The sequence below is a fragment of the Monodon monoceros genome, unplaced genomic scaffold, assembly GCF_005190385.1.
Source record: "Monodon monoceros isolate NGI ecotype Baffin Bay Population unplaced genomic scaffold, NGI_Narwhal_1 Super_Scaffold_18, whole genome shotgun sequence".
NCBI lineage: Eukaryota > Metazoa > Chordata > Mammalia > Artiodactyla > Monodontidae > Monodon > Monodon monoceros.
Window position 1 is genome coordinate 76,242,794 of NW_021703774.1, and position 27,371 is coordinate 76,270,164.

General features: G+C 46.1%; 1 protein-coding gene across 3 annotated transcripts in view; it reads left to right on the plus strand.

Moving 5' to 3' along the window:
- Positions 1-2,431: 2,431 nt before the first annotated feature.
- Positions 2,432-27,371, plus strand: part of ZNF697 (zinc finger protein 697) — a 30,994-nt gene continuing 6,054 nt past the window's right edge. The window contains exons 1-2 of one of the 3 annotated variants that reach the window (XM_029229977.1): positions 2,432-2,485; positions 25,976-26,256. In XM_029229977.1, coding sequence (XP_029085810.1) covers positions 26,013-26,256 — 244 coding nt within the window. In that variant the 5' untranslated portion in view covers positions 2,432-2,485; positions 25,976-26,012. Of the gene's footprint in view, positions 2,486-21,000; positions 21,028-24,175; positions 24,731-25,975; positions 26,257-27,371 lie in introns of those variants that run through there. The other 2 variants (XM_029229978.1, XM_029229976.1) reach the window with 2 other exon arrangements.

Sequence of the window (27,371 nt, forward strand, 5' to 3'; positions counted from 1 at the left end):
GGAATGTCATTTCTGTCTGGTCTCACACTCTGCATATCTTTACTGGGAATGTGCAGTTTATTAATTTCAACTTCAACATCTTCAGCAATGATCCGTAACAGGCATTAGTTAATTCAACAAGCATTTGTTGAATGCCTAATCCCTTATCCTTTCTCTCTTCTCTGTCTTCACCCTCTCCCTGTCTCCTAGACCTTTCCCATCAGCATTTAAACATCCACAAGGAGCTCTCATCTTAAAAACCAAATAAGCCCCCCACAAACAGAGAATCCTCCTTAGACCCTCCTTCCTGCCCAGCTACCTCCACCCGCTTCCCAACCAAATTTCACACACTAAGTGTGCCTACATACGACCTGCATTTTTTCATCTCCTGTTCCCTCCTCTGGCCACTCCTGTCCTACTCCTGCTCTCACTGGAACAAAAGAGTTTATGGAAAGAGCACCACTTTCTGGGAACACAGACATCTTTGTTAAATACCATGTGGTAATTGTCTGTGTGATGTTAACTGGTGTATGAGCTTCTTGAGGGTAAGACGTAGCTTGTAGTTATTGATGGTCACTCTGCAGATATCTTACTGTTAAATATTCTTTGTCTACTCCAGGCATAGTGAATAGTGTTAAATAAATTTGTTAAAGTAACAAATTAACTTAGGTTGGCAAAATAAAATGAGGGGCAGGTTTGGTATGCGATGGAGATAGTGAGGTTTTAGGTATCATGAGCTGAAATTAGAAATGTAGGAGGAGAGTGTACCATATTAGAAGCAAGGCAGAAAGTAGCTTCAACCAAGGCCTGGTAGACCGTGTTAGATGCTACAGGCAAGTGCATAATTTTTTTTCAAGCTGAACACTAGAAAAGGTTGCTAGATTTGCCAAACCACCATTATCAATTATCCTTTTTTTTGGGGGGGGGCACGCTTTCACTGGAATGTTACCAGACTGCAAACCATTAAGAAGCAGTAATTTGTAGGGTCTGGAAAATTCAAGGAGTACAGCCCCATTCATTTAGGTGGACAGTCAACACAGTGACATGTGCAACAGGAATTTTGGGGAGGAAGGTGATCATGTTTGTGTGCTGCTCATCAGTTCTACACCTTAAATTAATGCAGCCCATTCCATGCCTGTGGTTAAGAAAGAGAACCACGGCAGAAAAGCAAAGTGGATCCACTTTTCTTAAATGTAAACCGAAATCCCTCATCCATAAGTTCCAATTCATGTGCCTTTGAAGTGTGAGAGGCCAAGTGGATATGACGGGTAATTATGACCTACTACCTTGTGAGTTTTCAAACACATTTTAGAGGATCCTAGAAATCCTCCTTAGGTCCTATCTCCATTCACTACACTCTGATCGCTCTCCTTGGGAGAGAACACAGCTTTTAGTCATGTAGTCTCTAAGTGGCCCTTCCTTGATTTTCCCATGAGCGTCCTGGGAATTAGACAGGAATTTGTGGAGGATGTTACAGACCCTTGATAGTCTGGAAGCGGAGTTCCTCTCTGGTAGCCAACGTCCTCCTTCCCTAACCCCCTCACCCCACGCGCTAGCTATATAGCGGCCACCACTTCTGTTTTGTAGGACCCAGGAAACTGAATCCTAAAGGTGAAAGGAAAAGATAAGCAGAACGTCCAGCAAGTTCTTCATTCAGCAGCACACGGGTTTTTACGTGCCTTCTAGTTAATTCATGTAATTTGTTTTCTACCTCTTAGTTTAATTACTTTTCTTGAAAAGATGCCTGGGACAAGGCCAACAACGGAGGAAGGAATGTCATCGGGTCAGGATCTGGGAACAATCAGCTCTTATGGTTTTAAGGATGAAGCGCCAAGGTCTTAAGAAACTTGAATTCCTGGTGAGCAGTCAAGTTCTTTAATCCGCCCCCAGCAGGATTCTGGTGGCTTAAAACAGAAAAGGAAAAAGAAAAAGAAAATCTATTTTAAAAATCCCAGATGACCTAAAGCGAACCCATCCCCACCTTCCTCATTTCTAAAGAAAAGGCCTCTCCCCCCGCAGTTCCCCCGCACACTGCGACAGCTCAGCGACAGGACCCCAGTTACGAACTCCCGCGCAGGGACCCGCGCCCTCCGGGGTCGCTGGCTCGGCGTGCGCCGCGGGGCGGGGCCCAGGGTCGGATCCACGCGCCGCCCCCTTCCCGGGAGCGGTTAGGGAAGGAGGCAGCGCCTCTGCTCCGGGCCCGGGGTCCTACTCTGGCCGGAGCTGCCTCCCAGGCGCCCGCTGCTGTGGTGGCAGGAAGTCCCCGGGAACTACAAATTGGGGCATGCTGGGAACATTCCCCTGCTCCTCCCAGGAAATGTCCTTTGTCCAGCCCTACAGGAAGCCCCAGCGAGGAGCCAGCCGGGCGACCAGCCAGTCCGCCAGCCAGCCCGCGGCCGCTGCAGCCGCCGCCGCCGCCGCAGCACAAGAACAGACGCGCCGCGGCGCGGGGCTCGGGCCGGGGCGCGCGGTGCCCTCGCTCCTTGCCGCGCCCGCCGCCGCGCAGGTAGGAGCGTGGCTGCGGCTGGGCTCCCACGCCGCCAGAGGATGGGGCTGATCTGGACCCGACCCGACCGCTGCGGGGATGGGGTGTGCGCCCGAGAGCGGGTGGCGGAACGGCTGGGCGAACTTGTACCGCTGTCCGCGCCCCGGGGGCGCAGGGGCTCAGGGGCTCCGGGGCCCCGGGCGCAGGGTGGGTGTTCTTGGCGGCCCCCAAGCCCGGACAGAGCTCCCTTCGGGGTCTGTGGCGAGGGGCGGGGAGGAGGAGGCTGAGACGCGAGGGAGGAGGCAGCGCTTGGAGAGGTAGTCAGACCGTCCCGCCGACCACCGAAGGGGGCATCCGAGACCCTCGGAAAAACGAAGCCCAGGGAGGAGCTTGGGAGGCAAGGAGAAGGTGAAGGGCTTTGTGTGCAGCTGCGGACGGGGACCGACTGCGCTCCCCTCGCCTTGTCTCTCCGCGCCCCCAGCCCCACTCGGGGCTTTTGGGGGTGGGGGTGGGAGACTCCGAGGGGGGCCAGCGGGTCATCTTGGGTCCTTGTGAAATGTGTTCTCCCTTTTTCTCTCCGCTCCATTCTATCCTGACTCAGAGCAGCGGCTTGGGCAGCCATCAGACTGGACAAATGGCACAATAAGGATGAGTGGGTAGATGGGCAGCAGCTCGTCGTCCTAGGGGTGGTCGCCGTTCAGCTCTGATAGGCTTCCCAACGCCAAATGTCCATGTCTGCCGGTGGAGCAAAGCCGATACCTTCATCCAGGGAGAACACCGAAGCTGAGGGCTGAGTGAAGGCACGGGGTGAAGTGCGCGTTGGGAGGAGAGGGCGAGTAAGAGGTTGAGGGCGGGAGCCAGCGGCAACAGGGGCGCGCTGTGTACCTTATGGCCACGCTTCGAGAATTGGATGACCACTTCCTCTGGGACTTGCCACGATTTTCCTTTTTCCTAACCGCCTCCACCCCCATCCCAAATAATGAATCACCCACCCATTGCTACGTGAGCATTAGACTGGATTCAATCTGGTGATGTTTTATCCTTGCTCTGATAGCTGGCCTATTTGTCTTTTACCTGTAAGGTGACATGAATACTCTGCGTCCCCTATGGTGTTATCCTCCTCCCATGGGACCAAGGGTGTGGTAAAGGCAGTTGGAAATGGCTAGCAAGTTAAGTCTTTGAGGAGCTGTGATGGATGAATGGGCAACTTTGAACACAGTCCAAGTGTCCAAGTGTCACTCCTGTATAACTGAACTCCCCTGCCTAAGAAGCCTCTGTTTCTCCTTTCTCCCCTCCCCTGTTTATTTTACTGCTCTACTCAAGTGTTTGCCTTCTTCTCTTAACAAGCCAACATAGGGATATTATTTAAAGTGGAATACGCTTTAAGAGCCAAATGAACCTTGAAAAATGCTATTTGGGTGGTGAGGCAGGAGTACCCAAGGCTCATGATAATGTGGTAGGCACAGAGCCCTGCATCCTATATAGGGGGATGCAGAACCTTTTCCACTGGCTTCTCTAGAAGAGATAAAGCATCTTGTGTGAGATACGAACAGAGTGGGGAAAAACCCAGTTGTTGAGGTTGAGGGCATGAGAGTGGCAAAATGAAGAGAAAAGGCTCTGTGGATTCGGAAGATGATTTCTAGTTGGAACATATTGGCTGTGTGTGCGTGTGTGTGTGTGTGTGTGTGTGTGTTAGAGGTGGAGGTGGTGGTTGTCGTTGGGGGAACTTTGATGTTAGAAGTTTAGCTGGGCCCCGAAGAGGATATGATGGCACCATAGTGAACAAAGGTCATAAATGGGAAGTCTGGCTACCTTTTACTTTATAGAAAGGAAAACATAGATGGTCTTCAAAAACGACTGGGCTTAAGCGAGTGAATGGAAAGAAATCAGACTGAGAAGAACCAGTGATGTAGCTCAATTGGCCTGGGAAGGGTGACCTCGGCTGAAGGTTGGTTGATTAAGGCTGATGGGGTTGCATCGCATTTCCTCTCCCTCTCCCCCAAAGCCCTTTGGATTTCCTCAGAATCTACATCTTTGCCCAATTTCTAATGTCTAGTAAAGGCAAAGAGAAAGGGTAAAAGCTGGTTAAAGGTGATAAATTAGGACAAGAAAGACCTTGCCTGCTCATGTAGAGTGAAAAAAAAAAAAGCTGCAATGTCATTAAGAGGTCTGGTGTGTGAACCTATGTTAATGCCATTTGGGCTTTTCCTTTGATCTAAGTTCCTACTTCTTTTTTCTTTTCCTTCATTTTTTTCCCCTCTCCTAACAGGTTTCTTAGTACATACTAAGTAGTGTTAATGTAATCAGAAAGGTAACTCCTAAGTTTAGCATTCAAAACCCTTAACAATTCAGTGTTTACTTAACCTCTATTCTCCGCTGGACCTGGGCCACCTCATGTTACCTACCCATTCTTGCAGCAAATAGCTCCCCAGACATTCTTCCACCTGTGTGTCTCCATCAAGTTGAACTCCATGCCTGCACTGCCCTGATTATTTTCTCCAAATCCTAGCCCAGCTGGTGCACAAGTCTTGTAGAAGTCTTCCTAGACCTCCCAGTCAGGATTAATCTCATCTCCATGGTACTTCGCATCCTTTGGATGACACCCATCTCTGGTCTTCCTTGTGATAGTTAGATGATTTCTTCCTCCCCTTCAAAATGTAAATGCCTTGAAGGCAATGGCTGTCTCTACCCTGTCCTTTGTGCCTCTCTGTGCACAAGGATGTTATTTGAAAAACATGAATAAATGAAGGAATGAGTAAAAGAATTAAAAGAATGCATGTATCTTAATTGATGTCTTTCTTTTTCTGTAAAAAAGAGGATGGGGGCTTTCCTGGTGGCGCAGTGGTTGAGAGTCCGCCTGCTGATGCAGGGGATACGGGTTCGTGCCCCGGTCCGGGAGGATCCCACATGCCGCAGAGCAGCTGGGCCCGTGAGCCATGGCCGCTGAGCCTGCGCTTCCGGAGCCTGTGCTCCGCAATGGGAGAGGCCACAACAGTGAGAGGCCCGCGTATCGCCAAAAAAAAAAAAAAAAAAAAAAAAAAAAGAGGATGAAGCCTTTCGCATAGACCTGTAAGAATTCATTGCAATTGTGGCTCTAAAGCCACAGTCTTAGAGTTTTTCCTTTTGCTCCTTCATTAGGAGACCCTAAATGGATCTATCACAGTGTCTAGTACAAAGACACTCATTAAAAGTTTGTTGAAGAAGTTCTTTGCCAGCCTAAATTTTGAAACTCTATAGGCAGGGTATGGAATGGATTAATCTCAAGGGGATAACCGATGACTTTTGTCATGTTCCTGGACTGAAGAAGGTAATGGTTTCTTCTCAGTTGTGAAGGTTCAATGCGCTTTCTAGAAAGTAGCGCTACAAGGGTCATCTGCTACTTGCAACTAAGCCACTGACTCCCATTATGTCGATTTGACTTTATAGCCCAAGCAGTCTACTAGGATTAAACATGTGGCATATAGAAGTGCAAGACAGATCAGACTTTCATCAAACATTCCTTAAAGACATTGCAGTTTTGTAGTTGCTCATTTATCTCTAACTGGAAAGTTTTTTATGCTTCTTTTTTACGTGATGACAAGAGTTACTATTATTGAACATCTATGTATCAACTGTTGAACTAGGGAATTTCTATGCCTTGCCTTAATCTGATGATTTACATATTATTATCCCTATTCTAAAAGGGAGGAAACTGGGGCTCAGAGAGGAGTTAAGAATCTAGCTTGGAGTCCCAGATTCTGGAGATAGACTGGAATTTAGGTCTGTCAGCTCTCGAGCCTGTCCAGAACGGTGTGTCTTTGTTCTCCCTGGGAGAAAACTGCTGGATCTATTCCTTCTTCCTCTGAAGTCCTTCACTTTCCAAATTTCCTTCCAGGAATATTGTTGGGTTTCTGAATGCATCCTAATGGATCTCATGTGAGAGGCCCTGTTTTTTCATAAATTCGTTATTTTTGTGCCCTCATAATCCCATATGGGCATCATTTGGAAAGACCAGGTTTAGAATCCATAATAAAACCTTTGGGCACAGAAGTGTTTACCTGGAATTCTTTTCCCTTTTCTCCCAGCCTATCTGAATTCTTTCTGTTCTCCCCCCAGGCCAAGTCTCACCCCTTCCGTAGACTTTCTTGACCACTCCAGGCCACATTTAGCCTTTCCTCTAACCTTTTGCATTGTCTGAAATACCTGAGGCTCAATGTCTTCTTGATGATTGTAAACTTGAATGAGCCTCCACCGTGTGCTGGAATATTTGCATATTCTCTACACATGGCATGGACTTTAGGTCCAGAACACAACCTGGCATATGGTGGGCTTTCAGGAACCGTGAGTTGATGATGAATTGGTAATGACTCAAAATGCAAAAATGTAGGCATGAAACATTACCTGTGTGTTGCCAGTTTGTAGGAGAGGGATCAGAGGATCATTTTCTTAGTTAATTTTCATCCTTTTCGCATGACTGCCCAAAAATGTAACCACCCTCTGGAAATACGTGAGAGCAGATCTGTGTATTGCTGAGTTGTAGGAACTTGATCAGTGCTAAATGATGATGGTGTTTTATTGATGTTGGTAGCATGGGTGGGGCTATTGCTTCAGTATCTTCCCCATTGCTGTCATGCACACCTTCTACCATATCTCCTAGGAAAGACCTCTTTGCTGCACATCAGAGAAAACTGGAGGGGTTTCCCTGCTTCTGCAGATATGAAAAAAAAGAAAAAAAAAGGCTGGGATGAGGAAGGAAGATAGTTCCTTCTGTTTTTACCTCTGAGAAGAGTAGCATGATTTGTATGGGGTATGGAATTGGGTTTTATTGCATCATGTATTAATGCGGGTGCTAAAAAGATCAGCCTCTCCTTTTTGGGTGAAGAGGCTTTTACTTGTCACAAATTGAACCCATTTCCTGCGGCTAAGCCCTCTCTTTCCCTGACCTCAAGGCCCCACAGTGCTTTGGAAGCCTCGGTATAAACATAGTGTGCAGGGGTTGTTATAAGCACATTAGTCATTTTAAATGATAGGACAGTTCTTGGGGGTCCCTGCACTTGTTCAGCAAGTCATGCATGGTGCATCCAGAGGCTAGCAACAGTGTTGCAGCCAGTGTGAGGAGGGCCACCTGCAACTCTCTAGTTTCCCCTTCCTGCAGAGGGTCAAGTCTGGGTCATCTGCACACAGCTCTGATTTGCTAAAATGTGTGTAGTTAAGGGGGAAAGGGCCTGCATTCATTCAGAGAGGCATTTTACATATATTTTCTTCTGAGAACTTTGTCAAGATCTTACCCAAACTTACAAAACAGGAACAATTCTTTCTGGGTTTTATTTAGCAAGAAATGTATCGCTTTGGTGTCAGTGTCCTGCATATTCAGGAGGTTAGCGCATCTTTGATGCTTGATCATGCTTAGATAGGGCACTCTGGGAAGAACACCTTTCTGGTTATTGACCTGGAAAGTCAACGGTTTTTCCCCACACCTGGGAACCTTGGTGAATTTCAACGGATCACTTTTTTAAAAAGTAATCCCTCTAACAGGTATTGATAGTGATTTCTGGTAACAGTAGGTGGTTTTGAAAGCCATGGGTTTTAAAAATTATGTCATTAGAATGTAATCTCCACAAGGCAGAACTCAGCATAATGGGTAGCACATGGTGAGTGTTCAAAAGAATTTGTTGAATGAATGAATACGTTATATTTTAAAACATTTCACCTTGATTCTTTCCTAATATGATGGCACTGCCAATTTTTTATAATGAGTTGTGACAAAGGGTATATGCTTATATGTGATATAAGCTGGGGAAAGGATCTTTTATATGCACATATATGATTTTTTTTTAAATAGACTTTATGTTTCAGAGCAGTTTTAGGCTCCCAGCAGTATTGAGCAGAAAGTACAGAGAGTTCCCATATGCCCACAGCCCACCCCATGCATAGCCTCCCCGCTTCAACATCCCACACCAGAGTGGTATGTTTGTTAAAATCGACAAACCTCTACTGACACATCATTGTTACCCCAAGTCCATAGTTTACTTTAGCTGTTGTACATTCTTTAAATTTGGACAAATGGGGCTTCCCTGGTGGCTCAGTGGTTGAGAGTCCGCCTGCCGATGCAGGGGACACGGGTTCGTGCCCCGGTCCAGGAAGATCCCACATGCCGCAGAGCGGCTGGGCCCGTGAGCCATGGCCGCTGAGCCTGTGCGTCCGGAGCCTGGGCTCCGCAACGGGAGAGGCCACAACAGTGAGAGGCCCGCGTACCGCAAAAAAAAAAAAAAAAAAATGTGGACAAATGTATAATGACATGTGTCCACCACTGTAGCATCGTACAGAATAGTTTCACTGCCCTAAAAATCCTCTGTGCCCCACCTAGTCATCCATCCCTCCCTTCTAACCCCTGGCAACCACCGGTCTTGTTTGTCTCCATAGTTTCGCCTTTTTTTTGATGTCATATAGTTGGAATCATACAATGTGTAGCCTTTTCAGATTGGCTTCTTTGACTTAGTAACATGCATTCAAGGTTCCTCTGTGTCTTTGCATGACTTTTCAGCTCTGAATCGTATTGTTTATATGTACCACCGTTTATCCACTTACCTACCGAAGGACATCTCGGTGTCTTCTCAGTTTTGGCAATTATGAATAAAGCTGCTGTAAACTTCCATGTGCACGTTTTTGTGTGGAGACCTAAGCGTTCAACTTATTTGTGTAAGTAGCCAGGCATACAATTGCTGGATTTTATGGCACGAGTATGCTTAGTTTTGTAAGAAACTACTACACTGTCTTTCAGAGTGATTGTACCATTTTGCATTCTTATCAGCAGTGAACGAGAGTTCCTGTTCCTCTACATCCTCACCAGCATTTGGTGTTTTCAGTGTTTTGGATGTTTTGCTATTCTAATATGCGTGTAGTGGTATCTCATTCTTTTAATTGTCAGGTCCCTAACGACATGTGATGTCGAGCATCTTTTCATATTCTTATTTGTCATCTCTATATCTTTGGTGAGGTGCAGGTTTAGATCTTTTGCCCATTTTAAAATCAGGTTGTTCATTTTCTTGTTGTTGAGTTTTAAGGGTTCTTGGTATATTTTGGATAACGTTCCTTTATCAGATACCTATTTTGAAAATATTTTCTCCCAGCCTGTGGCTTATCTTCTCATTCTCTTGATATATTTTTATATATATGAACTTGTCATATCTTTTTTCTTTTTGGGAAGTGTGAGTGTACCAGATCTATTTTAATATAAAACCAGTTTACCCCAGAAATGAGGAACCAAAGTGTGAAATAAACTTGAAGAAATGCTCCCCTACTTTTTAAAAACTGAGGTAAATATCAGTTAAATTTAACCAGACTGTGGCCACAGCCTGAACTAGCTTGGGGGCAGTTACTATAGGAACTCTTTATTTCTGTTTCCCGGCTCCCTCATAGGTACTTGTGTTTGTTGATTGAATTAGTGGCTTGGTAAATAATTCTGGTCAGCTACTTCCTGTGTGGCAAGTACCCTTTTAAAAAACTTCTTTAAGAGCCTCCGTTTGTCTCATAGCTTAATTATGGACCCTTAGGAAAAGGGCTGACGATTATAAATGAGAAGAGAAATCACGACATACATGCCCTTCCTGTCAGAGCAAGAAAACAAAACAGAACACAAAGCCCTTGAAAACTGCTAGAGAATAAACTTTGGTCTGAGTAGACACTGTAATGATAAACACAAATGTCTTCTGTATTCGATTGTGCTCCCTGCTGCCCTGTCCTCTCAAGCAACTTCTTATTTAGTCTCCTAACTACTCTGTAAAGGTTGGATGTTGGTCTTTTTTCATCCACATTCGATTTCTGCTGGTCTAGCCCTGTCTTTCCTCCAGGGGTGGGAGAGAAGTGGTTGTCCTGTCCAGCCAGGAGAGCCCAGGAACATTTCCCACCATGAATGCAAACATGGCTCTGGGCCACCTCTGTTCTTTGCTGAGTTGAGTGGTAAAGGCTTGGAGAGGAGGCAGGGCACACACAGGACTACTTGATGCCAGCAAGGGGTGCTGGCATTTGGCCGTGGGGCGCAGGATTCTTTTTCGAGAACGTTCTAACTGTTGAAGCTAATCACCACTTTCTCTCACATCTGCCTATTTAGCAGGATAATTAGGCATGCTTGGCTTCTGGTGCTGACAGGTTATTGGATCCAGTTAGGAGAGCTAGGTTGTTTCCAGGGCTCTGCCTTAGCGGGTGTGATCTTAGCCAGATCACTAGATTGCCAGGTCTTGTTAGTTCTTCATTTTGAGGCTGAAGGAGAGAAATAATTATCCCTGACTTTATCCATTTAAAGGACTTTGACAATTAGTTTGGGATCAGCAGATATAAACTAGTATATATAGGAGGGATAAACAGCAAGGTCCTACTGTATAGCACAGGGGACTATATTCAATATCTTGTAATAAACCATAATGGAAAAGGCCATGAAAAAGAATGTATATATATGTATAACTGAATCACTTTGCTGTACAGCAGAGATGAACACAACCATACATCAATAAAATAAATTAAAAAAAATTAAGTATTTGAGGGCTCATTTTGTGGGGAATCACGAACGTGCATAAATCAATATGTTCCCACCAGGACTTATAATTGGGAGGTGGTAGGGAGGGAGAGAGAGTAAACAATAAGGTACAAATTATTATAACTATGATTGTATTTTAAAAACTAACATTAGGCAGAATGAGATAAGGAAACGTACCTTAAGGAGTCGTGCCAAGTGAAATAATAATAATTCTTTCCTGAGCACTTAACACTAATCCAATAAGATACAGTTGTTTTCCCTGTTATATAGATGAAAAAGCCCAGGCTCAAAGAGGTTGAGTAACATACAGAGCTAGAGACTGGATTCACACGCGCGGTCCGGCTGCAGAATCTGAGCTTTTAACCACTACGAGTATTGCTTCCCTCCAGGAAAGGAGAGACTGCATCAAACCGTTTTTTGAGAACGAACAGCATGGCAAGAGAAGAGAAGCATAGGGCGCCTTCTGGAAGGCTTACAGCATCCCTTTTTGTCTGAGGTTAGCTGGCAGAAGTCAGGGAGAGGTTAGAGAGCTTTGGGCTACACTGTCGAGGGCTTGGAGTGTGTGCTTCTGCGGACTCACTGGCAGAGTCAGAGGTTTCAGACACACTGGCAGAGTCAGTTAGAGGTTTCTGAGCAGGAGGGGAAATGGAGTGGCAACTGTGTTTTAAGATGGATCCAGCAATGATATGTAGGTCCCTGTAACTGGTGAGAGTGTTTACTGCAGTGATAATGGAAGATAGAGGAGAGAAATAAAAGGAAGGACTTGGCAGCTGATTTGGTTGAAAGGGGAGAGGGGAGCGGTCAAAGTTGACTCCAGGGTTTTCAATGTGATGAGTAAGAACGGAGAGGCATTAACAGAAATGGGCACCGTCAGGAGGAGTTGATTTGTTATGAAGATTTGGGAGGAAAGCTAACGCTTTTCAGTATGACTGGGGTCAGATGCTTTGCAAATGGAAATTCGCTGAGTGTTTTCAACAACCTTTCAAGGTAACTTGTTTTTCCCATTGTATAGATGAGGGAACTAAGTCTCAAACTGGTGAAGAACTGTACTAGGAGCATACAGTGTATCAGTGACAAACTTCTGTTCAAAACCAGGTCTGTTGATGCCTTAGCATGTGCTTTCCCCCACTTTGGGCTGCCTCCTGTCCTGTGTCCCCTGTGGCATACAGGGCAGCACTTCAGGATAGAAGGGACATTAAAGCTCCTCAGTGGCGTTGCTTGGTTCATCATTAGAAATGTGGGCCTGGAGTACAGGTCAGGGGTTCGGTGGGGGGTGGGGAGTTTCACTTTCGTGGGGTCTGTAGACAGAGCAGGTATTTATTGAAAACCAGGGGAAGGGGCAAAACGATTAAGGGGAGAGGGAGAAGAAAATGTAAACAAAAAGCTGCAAGGTTGACCTGTTTTAGTAGATAAGAAGAGGGGCAGGGAGGTAAGGTAAGTAGAGAGGGACTAGGACAGTGCAATATCTTGGATGCTAAGGAAGGAGAGAATTTCAAGGACAGCATCTGAACAGGATTTCTGTAGTCATTTGTCGAGTCTCGATTATATATGCCCAGCACTTTACAGTGTTGATGGTGAGATCAAAGAAGAGACCGACCACTGGACTGGAAGATGGAAAGTTATAGCTGATATTGATGTGAGCCAGACTAAACGTTAGCAATGACTATGATCTACTGAGATGTCTCACACCTGGGAGGCCCATGGTTCACCAGGAAACTGATGTGTGTGGTGATGAGGTTAGAATTTATCAGGGCTCATTGACACCAGCCCTCCTTTTCCCAATAGCCCGTAAGACGTGTTGGCCAAAAAATGGCACTGCAGAAGGAGATGTAATATTGCTTGATAATTGGTTTTAGGCATTTAAAAAGTCTCTGCAGAAGAAAAAGTCTCTCCTTTCAATGAGAGAGTTTCATAGTTTGAATTTTTAAAAACGTCTTTAAAAATTCTTTTAAAAATGATAGTACTGGACTTCCCTGGTGGCGCAGTGGTTAAGAATCCGCCTGCCATTGCAGGGGACACGGGTTCGAGCCCTGGTCCGGGAAGATCCCACATACCGTGGGGCAACTAAGTCCATGCACCACAACTACTGAGCCTGCTCTCTAGAGCCCACGAGCCACAACTACTGAGCCCACATGCCACAACTACTGAAGCCCACGTGACTAGAGCCCGTGCTCCGCAACAAGGGAAGCCACCACAATGAGAAGCCCGGGCACCGCAACGAAGAGTAGCCCCCGCTCGCCGCAACTAGAGAAAGCCCGTGCACAGCAACGAAGACCCCAACGCAGCCAAAAATAAATAAATAAATAAATATTAAAAAAAAAATGACAGTCAGTACTAATTGTTCAGGTTGATATGCCATAGGCTTTCTTTTCTCTCCAACTGTCTCTTTTATGATGACTTTTTCTGCTTTTTTTGTGATGACTTCTTTTTCAAATGCTGTACCAAGGACATGGAATTATTAAATGTTTACCATAACACTCCATTAAGTCAATGCTAATTCAAAATGACTGCTTTTTTCTGGCCAGTGAGATGTCTGTTTTGTCTAAGAAAGACGGTAGATAATTCAAAACCTGTTAATTCAGAGGTCATTTCTGAGGATCCCATGAAGGTAAGTTTGAAGAATATCTTTTATGTTTTTCAGTGGAAAAATATTTAAAATCAAAATAGGGGGGAAAAGCAAGAGCCCAGAAGAGAACAGGAAAAATAGGAAGAAAGAAGTTAGCATCAATGAAATGCTATCAGCAAAGCCAGAGCACTAAACCCATGAATAGGACAGAGCTCGTTGGGAGAGTCTGGTGCAGGGGAGATTGTACTTAAAAGGAATCAGGTAACCTGAATGGTAGTCCCAATTCTGCCACCAATTCACTACCTTTGTGAGTTCAAACAAGGCACTTATCTTCTCTGGTCCTCATTTTCCTTATCTGTAAAATGAGGGATCCTTTAAAGAAATTTTCAACAAAAAAATTGTGAGATTCTCCCATTATCTGTGGAGGGAATCTCTTCATTTAGCTTGTGGTTGGCTTGCTCCTGTCACCTGGCCCACTTCTGTACCACCTCCCACACAGAGAATGCAAAGCTATTCAAACAAGCAAAAAGATATGATAGAAAAGAGGGTGAATCTGAGAAACTGTATTTGTAGTCATGGGCCATGTTGGGTGAGTATGGGTTGGGTGGTACCCTTCCTTAATTGTCCTTAAGTGTGACCCGGACTCCTTGTACTGGGGAGTTTGTTTTACTCCCAGAATCCCCTTCTTCATCTGGGTATTTCCATGATATTCTGTATTTGCAGGCAGGATGACTTTGCTAACACTCTGAAGATTTGTTACGAATGAGTTGGTGACTTTTTAATTTTAAAAAGATTTTAATTCATTTTCTTTTCAGAAAAGAAGGATTAACAAAGTGTTTCGTGTCCTGGGTAGGTTATGGCTTGACTAATGTGCTTTGACTCATTGCCCAAATAAGCAACTCATGGGAACCATAAAACCGGGGTCAAACTTGTATAAATTAGCCATATCCTAGAGAGGCAGTGTGTCAGAGGCTTGAAGAGCATTTAACATCCTCTCAGTGCACCTGCCACATAACACAAGGAAGTGAAAAGCTGACAAACTACTGATGGCCGGTAGCCCAAGTCTCCAGCCTGAATCTTTCAGCCAAGCCCCATAGGCTATGCTGGGCTGTGTAGAAAGGGGATTGGAACAGAAATTGAGATGCCAGTGTCTCCTGTCTGTCCTCAACTGGTGCATTCATGGGTAATTCACTTAACCTTTCTGGGTCTATTGCCTGACTCAACTGTAACAGGGCACTAGACTAAGTCAGCAAACTGGATCAGGCAGGTTGCGTTTGCCAGGTGCCTCATTCTGCTCCATACCCTTTGAAACCTACTGATGTTTTTGTCTGTGCTACTGCCTGATTTGAGGTTTACTGTCACTATCGTCTCTTCTTCACCGGCCCACCCAAAGATCTTGTGGTATACAGTGGTGAAATTGCTCTTATCCCCCTTCCCCAAAACTGCTCTGGATGATTTCGGAAATGATAGGAGTGTATCATGAATCCTCTGTAGTACTGGTTTATAGCAGGGCTTTTGTTTTGATTTTGTGCCATGAATCCTTTCAGAGTCCGAGGGAAAGCTGTGGGCCCTCTTATCAGAAGAGAGGTTCTGCGGACACATTCACATAAGTTATCAGGGAGTTCATGGACTCTGAAGGCCCTCAGACTGAGAACCCAGGCCTAAGGAAAATACCATTTTTCTGTTTACAAGCTTCTATAGGACTGCTGCTCTCTCCAAGAAATGCCAGGAACTAGAGGTAAAAGGATGTAAGGAACCCAAAGAGTCTGAGCCTGACGACTGACTTAGGAACTATGGTGTTCAAGGTGTGAGCGGGTCCTGGCCACTTCAACCTCCTCCTTGAGACAGATGCCTCACTGCCTGGATGAGAGCTGTGTCCTGTCACTGCTTCCGTGCACCATAGACTTACCATGTCTCCTTGGCTAAAATGGAAACTATTTGCAAGCTTTTGGTTTCCAGTATAAAGTGGGAGCATGATATCTTCTAGCTGTTCTTTTTGTAATGTGATATGAGTACGTTTGGATAGCATCCTTAGTGTTTCACTGAGAAGGACACTAATTTAAAAGTTCTCAGTTTGGGCTAATAAAGTAATTCTGTTCCTGCCAGGATTCATCTCATGGAGATCACTTTTTCATAATTCACCAGTGTATTAGCTTCCTTTTCATCTACACACATTTTTTTATCCCCTTAGAAGATCGTCCTGGAGATGATGAATTATCAATGTACTTAATCTGTTGGACCCTTGCATCATTTTGTCAGCTTGACTTTCCTGGGGATAAAGCATTCCTCTCGTAGAGATGTCATGACCAGTGCCCCCAGCCAGGTTTATTTCCTCTCCCTCTTTTTTTTTTTTTTTTGACTATGCCACATGACTTGTGGGATTTTTTTTTGTACGCGGGCCTCTCACTGTTGTGGCCTCTCCCGTTGCGGAGCACAGGCTCCGGACACGCAGGCTCAGCGGCCATGGCTCACGGGCCCAGCCGCTCCATGGCATGTGGGATCTTCCCGGACCGGGGCACGAACCCGTGTCCCCTGCATTGGCAGGCGGACTCTCAACCACTGCGCCACCAGGGAAGCCCTGACTTGGGGGATTTTAGTTCCCCAACCAGGGATCGAACCCAGGCCCTTGGCAGTGAGATCAGGGAGTCAGAAGCACTAGACTGCCAGGGAATTCCCTCCTCTCCCTGTTGCTGAACTAATGGTGGAAATAAACAAGCACTGGCTGTGGCAGCATCCTTCTTTGAGTTCTTGGGAAATATGCCAGTAGATGAAAGCGGAAACAGTTTTCTGATTCTATTTTGTATATTACAGCTGTTGCTCTATCTCATAAAAAGAAAAAAAGAGACTCAAAAGCATGAAACTTAAATTTCTTTAATCTCTTTTCCCCAATGCCTCTCCTCTCAATACCCGAGAGCTCTGTTCAATATTAGGCATTGTAATCACTCCTGACTTGGCATACTTTGTAAAAAGCAGACTAATCCTTTTGTGGAAGTCACTGACATTTTATTATGGTCTACTCAGAATGTAAATGAATATAATCAACCTTAAATTTCAGAAAAAAAAAGATTTGTTATGTTTTCTATTTTTAAACTTTATTAGTAAGCTTCGTAGCAAGTAGAAAAGTAAAATCACATATACCACCACCCAGCTTCAACAGTGATCAATGTATGGCCATCTTGTTTCATCTGCATCCCTGCTACTCCCCTCTGTCCTGGAATTCCAGACATATCATTTCAAATGGAGCAAATTCCAGACATAGCATTTCACCTGTAAATATTTTCCTGTGTATTTCTTAAAAACACGAGAGTAATTCCTCGATATCAAATATCTAATCCTCATTCACAAGTCCACAATTGTCTTATAATTTGTTGTTGTAGTTTATTTCAATTGGGATTCAAATAAGGTCTGAGTGATTCAAATCACTGAGGTTGGTTGATACATCTCAATTGTTTTGATTTGTACGTTTCTCTCCTTTTTTTCTTGCCATTTTTATCATTTAAAAATAATTAATTAATTTTTGGCTGCATTGGATCTTCATTGCTGCACACGGACTTTCTCTAGTTGCAGTGAGCAGGGGCTACTCTTTGTTGCAGTGCGCGGGCTTCTCACTGCAGTGGCTTCTCTTGTTGTGGAGCACGGGCTCTAGGCATGGGGGCTTCAGTAGTTGTGGCACACGGGCTCAGTAGTTGTGGCTCACGGGCTCTAGAGCACAGGCTCAGTAGTTGTGGCGCATGGGCTTAGTTGCTCCTTGGCATGTGGAATCTTCCCGGACCAGGGCTTGAACCCATGTCCCTTGCATTGGCAGGCAGATTCTTAACCACTGTGCCGCCACGGAAGTCCGATTTTTGTTATCATTTCTGAAGAAACTGGATTGTGTCACACATTTTCCTATGATCTTGGTTTTGCTGATACTGTTATTTTTAAGGAAATAAGAGTAACAAGTATATAATTTTTAAAAATGTGTACTTGAGTGTATGTAAATGTTTCACTTTACGCTGAAAAAAGTCTAGCTATGGAGTTTAAAATTTAATCAGGCAGGAACAATGAAGCATCAGGTGATGTCTCTCCATTTTTATTCTCTCTTTCTCTTTGTTGGAAGACACCTTGGAGGATTATATGCAGAGGTGTCACTTACCCACTGCTGAGATGAACTGGGCTGGAACATGCCAGCCATTCTTTATCAAAGATGCTAAACACTTATTTTAGGCAGAGAATTGGAAGAGCCATTTTTCCTGTTGAATTTGCAGTGGGAAATTGTATGCCTCAAACCCTTTGGTCCCAACATTCCTCTCTCCCTATTCACTGTGATGAACATTGTCTTGAGGGCTGTTCATTCCAGTGGAAATATGATCACAGAATCATCTGGGTTGGAAAAGACTTCCTGAGGTCACCTGACCCCATCTGGTAAACTTAACGAGGGATTCCAACATCAACTCTCCCAGAACAAAGCTGTTTGTTAACAACTCCCATATCCCCCATAGACCCCCTTTGCATTCTAAGTCTGTTTTCTCTTTTGTCCTTCAGTGAAATAGATTATTAAATTGCTCCTTCTGCTGTGGGGTGTGTATGCCTGTACACACACATGTCTGTAGATCTTTAATTAAGATTAATTTTGATTCTTCCCTGCTGTCTTTTACAGCGCATACACCCAGAGACCCCATTCCATTCTCTGTATATAGTAATGTTTTTTATGAAAAATAAGATGTTTTCATGAGTAAATTTCGACATAGGATGGGATTATTGCAGACTGTATTTTTTAGCTACGGTGATGGTTAATTTTATGCATCAACTTGGCTGGGACGGTAGGTACACAGATATTTGGTCAAACATTATTCTGGGTGTTTCTGTGACAGAGTGTTTGGATGACATTAACATTTAAATTGGTAAACTTTGAGGAAAGCAGATTGACCTCCATAATGTGGGTGAGTCTCATCCAGTCAGGTGAAGCCCGGAATAGAACAAAAAGACTGATTCCCCTAAGCAAGGAGGAGTTCTCCAGCAAAGAGCCTGCAGACTGGAACTGCAGCACCAGTTCTCCTGGGTCTCCAGTCTGCTGGCCCACCCTGTGGATTTTTGAGCTTGCCATAACCACATGAGCCAATTCTTCATAATAATTCTCTTTCTGTATACACATCCTATTGGTTCTCTTTCTCCAGAGAACCCTGACAAATAGCGTGGGGAAAAAAAGACAAGTATATGCCCCAATTTATTTGGCTGTCTGTTTTTGAAGTGATGTTTTATATTAAAGAGATGGAAAGATCACTGGAGAAGCCATCAGAAAATTGAGATTCTGGCCATAATTTTTCTAGCAAACTGCCTTTCAGTCTCTGATCTGGTCACTTTCCCTCTCTGAGCCTCAATTTCCTGTCTGTGGAAGGAGTTTCAGCAAAAGGATTCCCAAGTATATGATTCCACGAAATACAAACATTGAACATTTGAGCCAACTACTGAGGAGTTATCTGAAGACAGTTTTTCTGAGGACTGCCCAGGTGCTAGATAAAAAAAGACGCTGAGGGGCTTCCCTGGTGGCGCAGTGGTTGAGAGTCCGCCTGCCGATGCAGGGGACACGGGTTCGTGCCCCGGTCCGGGGAGATCCCACATGGCGCGGAGCGGCTGGGCCCGTGAGCCATGGCCACTGAGCCTGCGCGTCCAGAGCCTGTGCTCCGCAACGGGAGAGGCCACAGCAGTGAGAGGCCCGCGTACCGCAAAAAAAAAAAAAAAAAGACGCTGAGGCTATACATAGGTAGTGCTGGTAGATGATGCCAAGCAGAGCAGAGAAAAAAATCTTGAACAGAAGTATTCCCTGTGCATCAGGTAGAATATTCTATTTTAGTTAAATGTAAAATCTGGGACGAGTAAATGCCTGCATGAAAACCTTTAGCTTCTGTGCCTTCTCATCTGAGGGCAGATGGTCTTAACTTTGAAGCAGCTTAGAATCTGTCTCTGCATTGCAATAATTCTTATTTTGTGTGGGAGTTGTTAGGTGGTGGCAGAGGCTTGGCAGCTGTGACAAGCTGAGGCCCTACAGCCAAACTGAGGGGTCCTGGCCCAACCATTAGACAGGAAATGCCTGACCCCAAGGACATATGTGCTATTCTTGACCATGAAGATTGGAAAGAATCTCAGACTAGCTCTGGCCAGTGGGGCTGTAAATGGATTTCTCTGTTGCCTTGGTTTTGAGACTGTCTCTTTTTTCCAATAGGGCTTCCCTCTCCAGGTAGAAAAGCAGTCACCACAAGGAGGAAACCATATTATTTTAGCTTCTCCTGTCTGGAGAGTGGTCAATACTTAGCTGCAGTCATCTTTTAGCTGTGTCTGAAATTACCATGCACCTCATGCAGCAGTCTGCCACTTGGGAGGTTGGCATTTGGGGTTGGACAGTCTGGGTGTGTGACTGGGAAGTCAGCTGGCCCTTGGGGTGCAGACACATTCACCCCGTTCAGTGGAGGCATCCCCTCCCAGTATGGTGAGGTGGAGTTCTTTGCCCTTTTCATCCTTTCTGACCACAGGCTCACCCATGAGGAGGTAGGACTCCGATGGCTGTATCCCCTGAGAGGCTGGTTGACTGTTTACCCAGTTGGTGCCTGAAGATTGACAAATGATGAACCCCCCGGAATCCCCGGTTAGACCCCAGTTATGGTCATGAGTTCAGCCTTTAGAGCCGCAGACTTAAATTGTTTTTCCAGCATTCTACGCAGCCGGGCGCCCCTGCCGGACTCTGCGATGGAAACCATCTCTGGGGAGAGAGTGGTGCGCAGGGGGCGTGGGAAGTGAAGGGAGGAAGCACTGAGGGCTTCGGGGGAGGCGGGATCTGAGCCGCGCCGAGGTAGGGAAGGGACCGCCAGAGCAGAGGGGACCGGAAAGGAGCTGCAGCCTGGAGGAGGCCGAGTGGGAGCCGCTCCTGGCCGGCCGCCTGGCCGCTTCCTTCCCCTGACATGACAGCCCCGCCGGCCTGGCTCCCGGCCACCTGGCAGTGGCTGTGGCACATGACTGCCTGTCCCGCCTGGGAGGGGGCGGGGAGAGGTCTGCTCTCAGGCGGTGGCTCCCCCAGCCTGGCCATCCCGCCTGCCCAGGGGCCGCAGGTGGGCCCGCTCCTCTCCGGGGGGTACGCCCCGGCCAGCTGTCCCCTTCCCGGGGAGTGGGAATGCCATGGCAAGGAGCCAAGAGACGCTGGGGAGAGACCTGACAGTACCTAGGAGCTGTGTCATCTGGAGCTCAACTGGCTAAGCCTCAGTTTTCTTCACGTGGAAAACAGGGTGGATGACCCTCGGTGCTCACCCGACGGAATTACTGGAGTCAAATGAGAGGGATCCGCGCCAGTGCAGGGTCAGCTGCATTGGGCATCCCAACGGGAGACGACAGGCAGCAGGGGGCTGTGAGCGCCGCACTCCACCACTCCCATTCCCGCCAGCAGGAGGCGTGACACGGGAGGTCCTGCGCAGGATACCCCAGAGAAGGACGGCCAGTGGCTCATCTACCAGGAAGGTGGGGGAGAGGTGTGTGCTTGTGGGCATCAACGTCTTGGCAAGAAGCGACGTTGAATCCTTAAAGTGGTGGCGCTTTTGCTGTTGGAAAGGAATGGGTTTTGCGTTTCTATCGGTCCAGAGGGCGCTGTTGGGAGAAGGTGCCAAGAAGCTCAGGCAGGTGAAGTTCTGATTCTGGCTCCGTGGCTGGCTCCACTTCCCCTTCCTCCACCTCATTCCCTCCCTCCCCGATCCTTCCTTCCAACATACGTTATCACATTTACTTCCACTGTGTAGCAATATCTTCAGACTGATCGGATTCGTCTTTCGCAGGGGGTTGAGCTTGTCTAGAAGGCGCTTGAGCCTAGTGACTTTATACAGTTAGAAACATTACTCTTTTCTGAGTTGGGGGGGGTAGGGGGAAAGGAACATGAAAATATTAAAGGTTCTAAAAACTAGAATTTGAGCAGTCTCGGCAAAGTTGGCTGATCCTACCCTGATGTGGTCTGCGCCCTAGAGAAGGGTTTGGTGGTGGCGGTCTTGGGTGTTTGGGAAGTTAACAGCTTGCTGTGGGAGTCAGGTAAACGAGCTGGAGTTGAATGTGTCTAACGAAACTGACAGTGGTGCCTCCCTGGATTCATGCTCCTGCTTGTGGCATGACCAGGAGAAGAGGACTCGGGCACATTCATACCCAACCTCCTCATTGAACAGAAGCCCAGAGGGGCAAGTACTTACTGTAAGTCACACAGCACAGTGTCTTTGGTGGCCAAAACCAGGGCTCTCCTCATTACTGCTAGTTCAGTGATTAGAACCAGATGCAGAATGGATCTTATTTGCCTGACTACTCCCACTATTACCTCTGTTTGGTTTTCCCCCCTTTAAACTTGTACCCCTTCTTACTGGGGGGGAGAAGAGCTCCCTCATAGATGGTTTAAGTCAGGATTTGTTGGACCACGCATACTTTAGACAAATACTTCCTGTGTGCAGAATGGGTTATCAGCATCTCCAAACCAACATGGAACTGAACTGTTTTCCCTCTCCCCAGCTCACCTAAGCAGCCAGCCCCTCCCTGGTTCTTGTCTCCACGTGGTGAGCTATTCATTAATAGAGCCTTTAATGGCCAAGCCAGAGGAAGTTTTTTGTTCGTACTTGCCAAACACCATTCTCGGTGAATATAGCTGTGAAAAGGTGACCCCCAATTTGAGAAGTGTGTGTGTGTGTGTGTGTGTGTGTGTTCTTTAATCAAGTCATTGCCGTAAGTTTCATATTATAACTACCATTTATTGTGTCTCTACAGTGTGCCAGCTGCTTTTCCACTTATATGGTAGGTGGCAGTGTGCTTGTTTTTATGGATGCAGAATCTGAGGTTCAGCAAGGTTGAGTCACTTGCACAAGGTGAAGTAGCTGACAAAGAACAGGATTTGAACCCAGGTCAGTTTAGCCACAAAGCTGTCACAGTGTCCTGCCTCTTCCTCATTAGCCAACCCTGGCCTTGCCTCAGAAAACATGTTGCTAGTTCTTATTTTGAGAATGAATGGAACAAAATGTGCCTAGATAGCTAGTGACTGACAGTTCGATTATACTGGTGTGTAGATAACATTTCTGAAAATTAAGTCTTCTTGATGGAGCTAAGCACAACTCCTGTCCTTGTCTTCCTTTTTGCTGCTTTTGAATAACTGTAGGTTTTCCTATAATGTATTTTATCACATTGAAAACAAAGTTGGCATATTTTGCTGATAATAGTACATCTTTATTGTAGAAAATACTGACGTTCACAAAAAGGAAAAGTTATCCCAAACAACACACCAGCTTCTCGTTAAGAATGTGGGTACTGGAGCTGGACTGCAGGGGCTTTGTCCCTGCTGTGCCACTTATGATTTGTATGACCTTGAGCTAATCGCTTAACTTAAGTGCCTAGTTCCTCGTCTCTGAAGTTGAAAATCATACCCTGCTTCATTGGGCTGTTGTTAAGATTAAATGATGCAGAGCCCCTAGAAGTGACCAAGAGATATTTAACATTTTGATAAATAATCTTCTGGTCTTCCTCTCTGAACCTGTGTAGACATGTGTAACTATATACTGGTGTGCATATACTAATAAACAAATGAGATGGTTTTTAAACCAGCTAGTTTTCATCTAATAATATATTGTGACCACCTTTCCATACCTCTAAATAGCCTTCTCCGTTACTTGATAACTGCCTAGAATCCTATGGTGTGATGGTGTGAATGGAGCTGAATCCATATTGTGGGGCATGCAGATTTCCAGTTTTGCACTAACATAATGCATTTTAAAACAGATTTGAGTAGATGTTGTACCATGAGTGTATCTCTCTAGGCAACAGGAGCTTCCTACTCTTTCCAGAACATACCTAATCCTCCCTCCCCTGGTGTGAATAAGGATCTGGTCGTGCTCCCTTTGGGAGCTCAGAGCCTCCTTAATCCTGAGTGGGGCAGCATTGTGAACTTCATAGGACAGCTCTAAATGGGGAACTTACTCAGATTCTGCCTCTCCCTGCTCTCCCCACTTAAATCTAAAAAAAAAAAAAGTTTATTTATTTAATATCTCTGGTATGAACTATCTCTTGGTTCCCAAGAAATCACAAATCAGAAAGTCCGCTTGTTCCATTTTTGCTGTGTCTGAGGTGATCTCTGAGAAGGCGCTCTGTCCTTAAAAGGGTTTGGGGTAAAACCTTAAGCTTTCCTGCTTCCCAGGGTAGACTGTTAAATCCTACCCTTCATGGTGGAGGGCTGCAGTTACTTCTGCACCACTCTGGGTACCATACCCTGCCATTTTAGTTTTATGAATTTCTCGTGACACACTTATGTGATTTCCCTTACTTTATTGATAAAATTCTTCTTGCTGGTCTCAGATTGGCAGAAACCATTGATTAGGTCCCCTTTAAGTCCCCCTCCCACCTCTCCACTGCTTTCAGCCACTAGCAAACCAACAGGTCACATGTTTGAAAACCTCCTACCGCCCACCTTCCGGGTGTATTATATCTATGCTGACTCAAGGGCTGTACTTGTCTGTAGAGTCTGAGCTCCAGGAGGCAAGAGGGTGATGGGTAGAAGTGACTTGGGGTCAATAGTCCCTTGCGGGATAGACCTCTTAAAAGGTTTATGGCTTTAAAGGGATTTTCTCCTACAGCCTAATCCTGAGTGTTTGGGACCTGGCATTTTAAACAGTTATACATTCTAAAGGGACCAGCTGTGTTCCTTTAGGACACTGCTGACTGACCATCCTCAGTCCAGCCATTTTCCTGTGATGTTTAAGAGGCAGGCTTGATGTTTCCCTCTAATCTAGGGAGCATATCATCAACTCTGAGAAAGGATATGATGTGCTATTTAGGGCCGTGGGTCTGCCAGAATTACGGAGGGGCTGGTGTGTCTTTGAGGTGTGCTGGAATGGCATCAGGACTTAGAAAGAGGAATACTGTGTGAATTCCACATTTGGACTAGTCAGAGTATCGAGTCCCTACCACAGTATTTTCCAAAGTGCTTTTTAATGTTTCCTTCTGACAGCCTCCGTGTGTGAAAGGTTATGTAGCATTATCCTCCTTGCCCTGATGAGGGCACTGAAACAATGAGAGGTTAACTGACTCGTCCTGGGCTGCAGAGTAAGGCTGACTCCACCGGAAAGGCTGCTGCCCGTAACTCCTGCTTTCCTTGCCGAAGAGTCACAGAGCCAGGGCTGCCTCTGGGAAGCCCTGTCAACAGAGGCAGGTAGGAAAAGCCGCATGCTCAGTCATATTCTTGCTAGTCCTGTTTGGGGACTGCCAAGGCAGAGAGAGAGCTGGACACTTCAACATCGGTCCAAGATCCTTGACCTGTAAAGTGTTTTGCTGCCTTGAGCTGAGCTGTAAGAGTGATAGACGGCAGACGTCAATTATTTTTGGCTCAACTGCGCAGTCTTGGCAGGGCGCCCTATACTTTTGAAACGTAAACCTGCCATCTACAAAAGGGTTTAGGAATCTGATGTCATCGTCTCCCTACAACTCACACGTTGGCCTGTTCTGTAGAGGGGTTAACCAGTTGTGCCAGGGGACGTTCCTGTTAAGGGCTCTCTACAATTAAAGTATATAATAAGGCAAAATATTTCATCAGGCTATAGAGATGGCTTCTGATACAGAGGGTCCCTGCATCTCTTCCACCACCCCCCCTCCAACAGACCTACTAAAGCTTGAACTACTTGGCTGACTGCTCACAGGAAAGCAGCAGATCCTCACTGGAGCCAGGATGCTGCTGCTGTTGGTGACACAGTCTTAGATAAGAAGTTAAAATACCGATGCTTTTGTTAGTCTTGTGTCTCCAATGTACTTTTCCTCTGGTTCCTTAGAGGCCCCCTCATAATTAGCTAAAATCCTCACAAAATTGCTGTGGGTTTGAGGAGGGCAAGCTGCCCCTCCCCCCCCGCAGCTTTACTGAGGTATAATTGACCTCAGTAAATAAAATATTGTATACAAATAAAAATTGTATCTATGTAGAAGAGGGCAAGCTTTAACTAGAGTAAGGAACTCATGGAACTTTGAAGCAGCACAATTGGTTTAATTCCCACTTTACTGCTTACAAGTTAGCCTTAGGCTAGTGGGGTCTTCTTTTTGAGCTTTAAGTTTTCTCATCTGTAAAATGGGAATACCACTGTTACCCCACTGTTAAAGCTATAGAGCCATGTTAATAGAATAATCCACTTCATATATGGAAGCAGATGGAATTGTAGTCCAGTGAGAGTTGACATGTGGCCTCATGAGTTGCCACTGTTCCTCTGCTACCCAGCCAGACCAGCCTCCTTTTCGCTCAGTTCTATTTACCTTAAAGCGTGAGATGGAGCAGAGATCTGCCATCTGGGGCTTGGAACTCTGTACATTTTATTGGACTGTGCCATTGATTTTCATGGAAATCAAAGCCAGACCTGGTAGGGGGATGAGGCCAGACTCACGTGACTTTATCTGTGTGTTTTGTCTGGAGCAGGGATCCGTGGTCACCTCCCTTGTCCTGGTCTTCCTGGATGGAACGAGAAGATAAACGGGGCGTGTGTGAAGCCCAGGACTCAGAAGACAAGGGGATGGGCTCTGATTTTGAGAACTCTGAAGACAGGGAAGGGGACCCAGAAGACAGAGGAATGGGCTCTAACCCGCATGATGCAGACAAGAGAGAATGCCACCTGGAGCAGGAGATGGGCTCCAACCCACAGGATGAAGCTCTAAGAGGGGACTCAGAGGAGAGGGAACTAGTGTCTAACATCTGCACAGGTGAGGAGAAAATGGCAGTTTCGGTGGAAGTTGCCGCATTCACATTTATTTCTAGCTCCTCCAGAGTGATAACCAGGGGCAGCATTCTTAGGAGGCAGCTCTCTAGAGGACACCATTAAGCAGATCCTGTACCATCTTACGCCTGAGGAACATCCTGTTCATCAATCTGGTCTGAGGTGGGCTGTACTGGTAAACATGGGTGAAGAGGGTAACTCACAGGCGTGCACTTTACAGCATACAAAATACTGCCATAAAGTAACACTTGTAACAGCACAAGAGGGAACACAGGTAGCATTGGGACCTACGTCCCGGCGTTGTTGGAGAGTTAGATGAGTTGCTTAGCACAGATCTAGACGTCTACAGTTACAGTCATCATCCCCGCTTGCAAATAAATAAACACAGTGGTAAGGGACCTGCCCAGGTTCATGTGGCTAATACCCAAAGTGCCCAAGGCCTCTCCTAAATCCCTTGCTATTCGTGATCTGGAAAGCGTAAACGCTGGGCCTCCATCCGCTTCCTTGGTTCCATCTTTGGGCTTTTGTTGCTTTATCCTGCTCGGTGCATGCCTTGGGGACAGAAATGAGCTGAAACGCCTTATGGTCAGGGCCGTGAGGTTGCGTTCCTTCCCCAGGACGCCTCCCAGACCCCGCTACTGCCCTCCCTTACACTGCACAGAGCACGTGCTCTTTCACATCCCAGTAACTTTCTTGGGTGTCTTCTGCTTGGGGGTAAGCAGCCAGAGGCAGACAGACGTGTGTTCTGGATCAGCCTCTAAGTTGGACTCACCAGCTCTAGGCCCTGCACTCACCTCCCCTTTTTCCCAACCCCCCACCCTCCTCACATAGTAAAGCCCTTAGGCTGGGGTGTGTTTGGTTTGTTGTTCCGCCTTAAGCGGTTGCAGACTGACCAATCATATTTAAAAACTCAGTTCGGAGCCTAGTTAGGCTGGGTGGTCTTTTCTTGTGGTTGGCTGGGGTGGCCTTGTCTTTTGAGGCTAGGGCCTTGAAAGGCATTGGTGGCTCTTGGAGTGGGCAGATGTCTTCCGAGATCCCAGAGAGTCCCACTTGGCCCAGACTTGACCTTCTCAAGCTGACTGTCAGGCCTTCAGGTGGCCC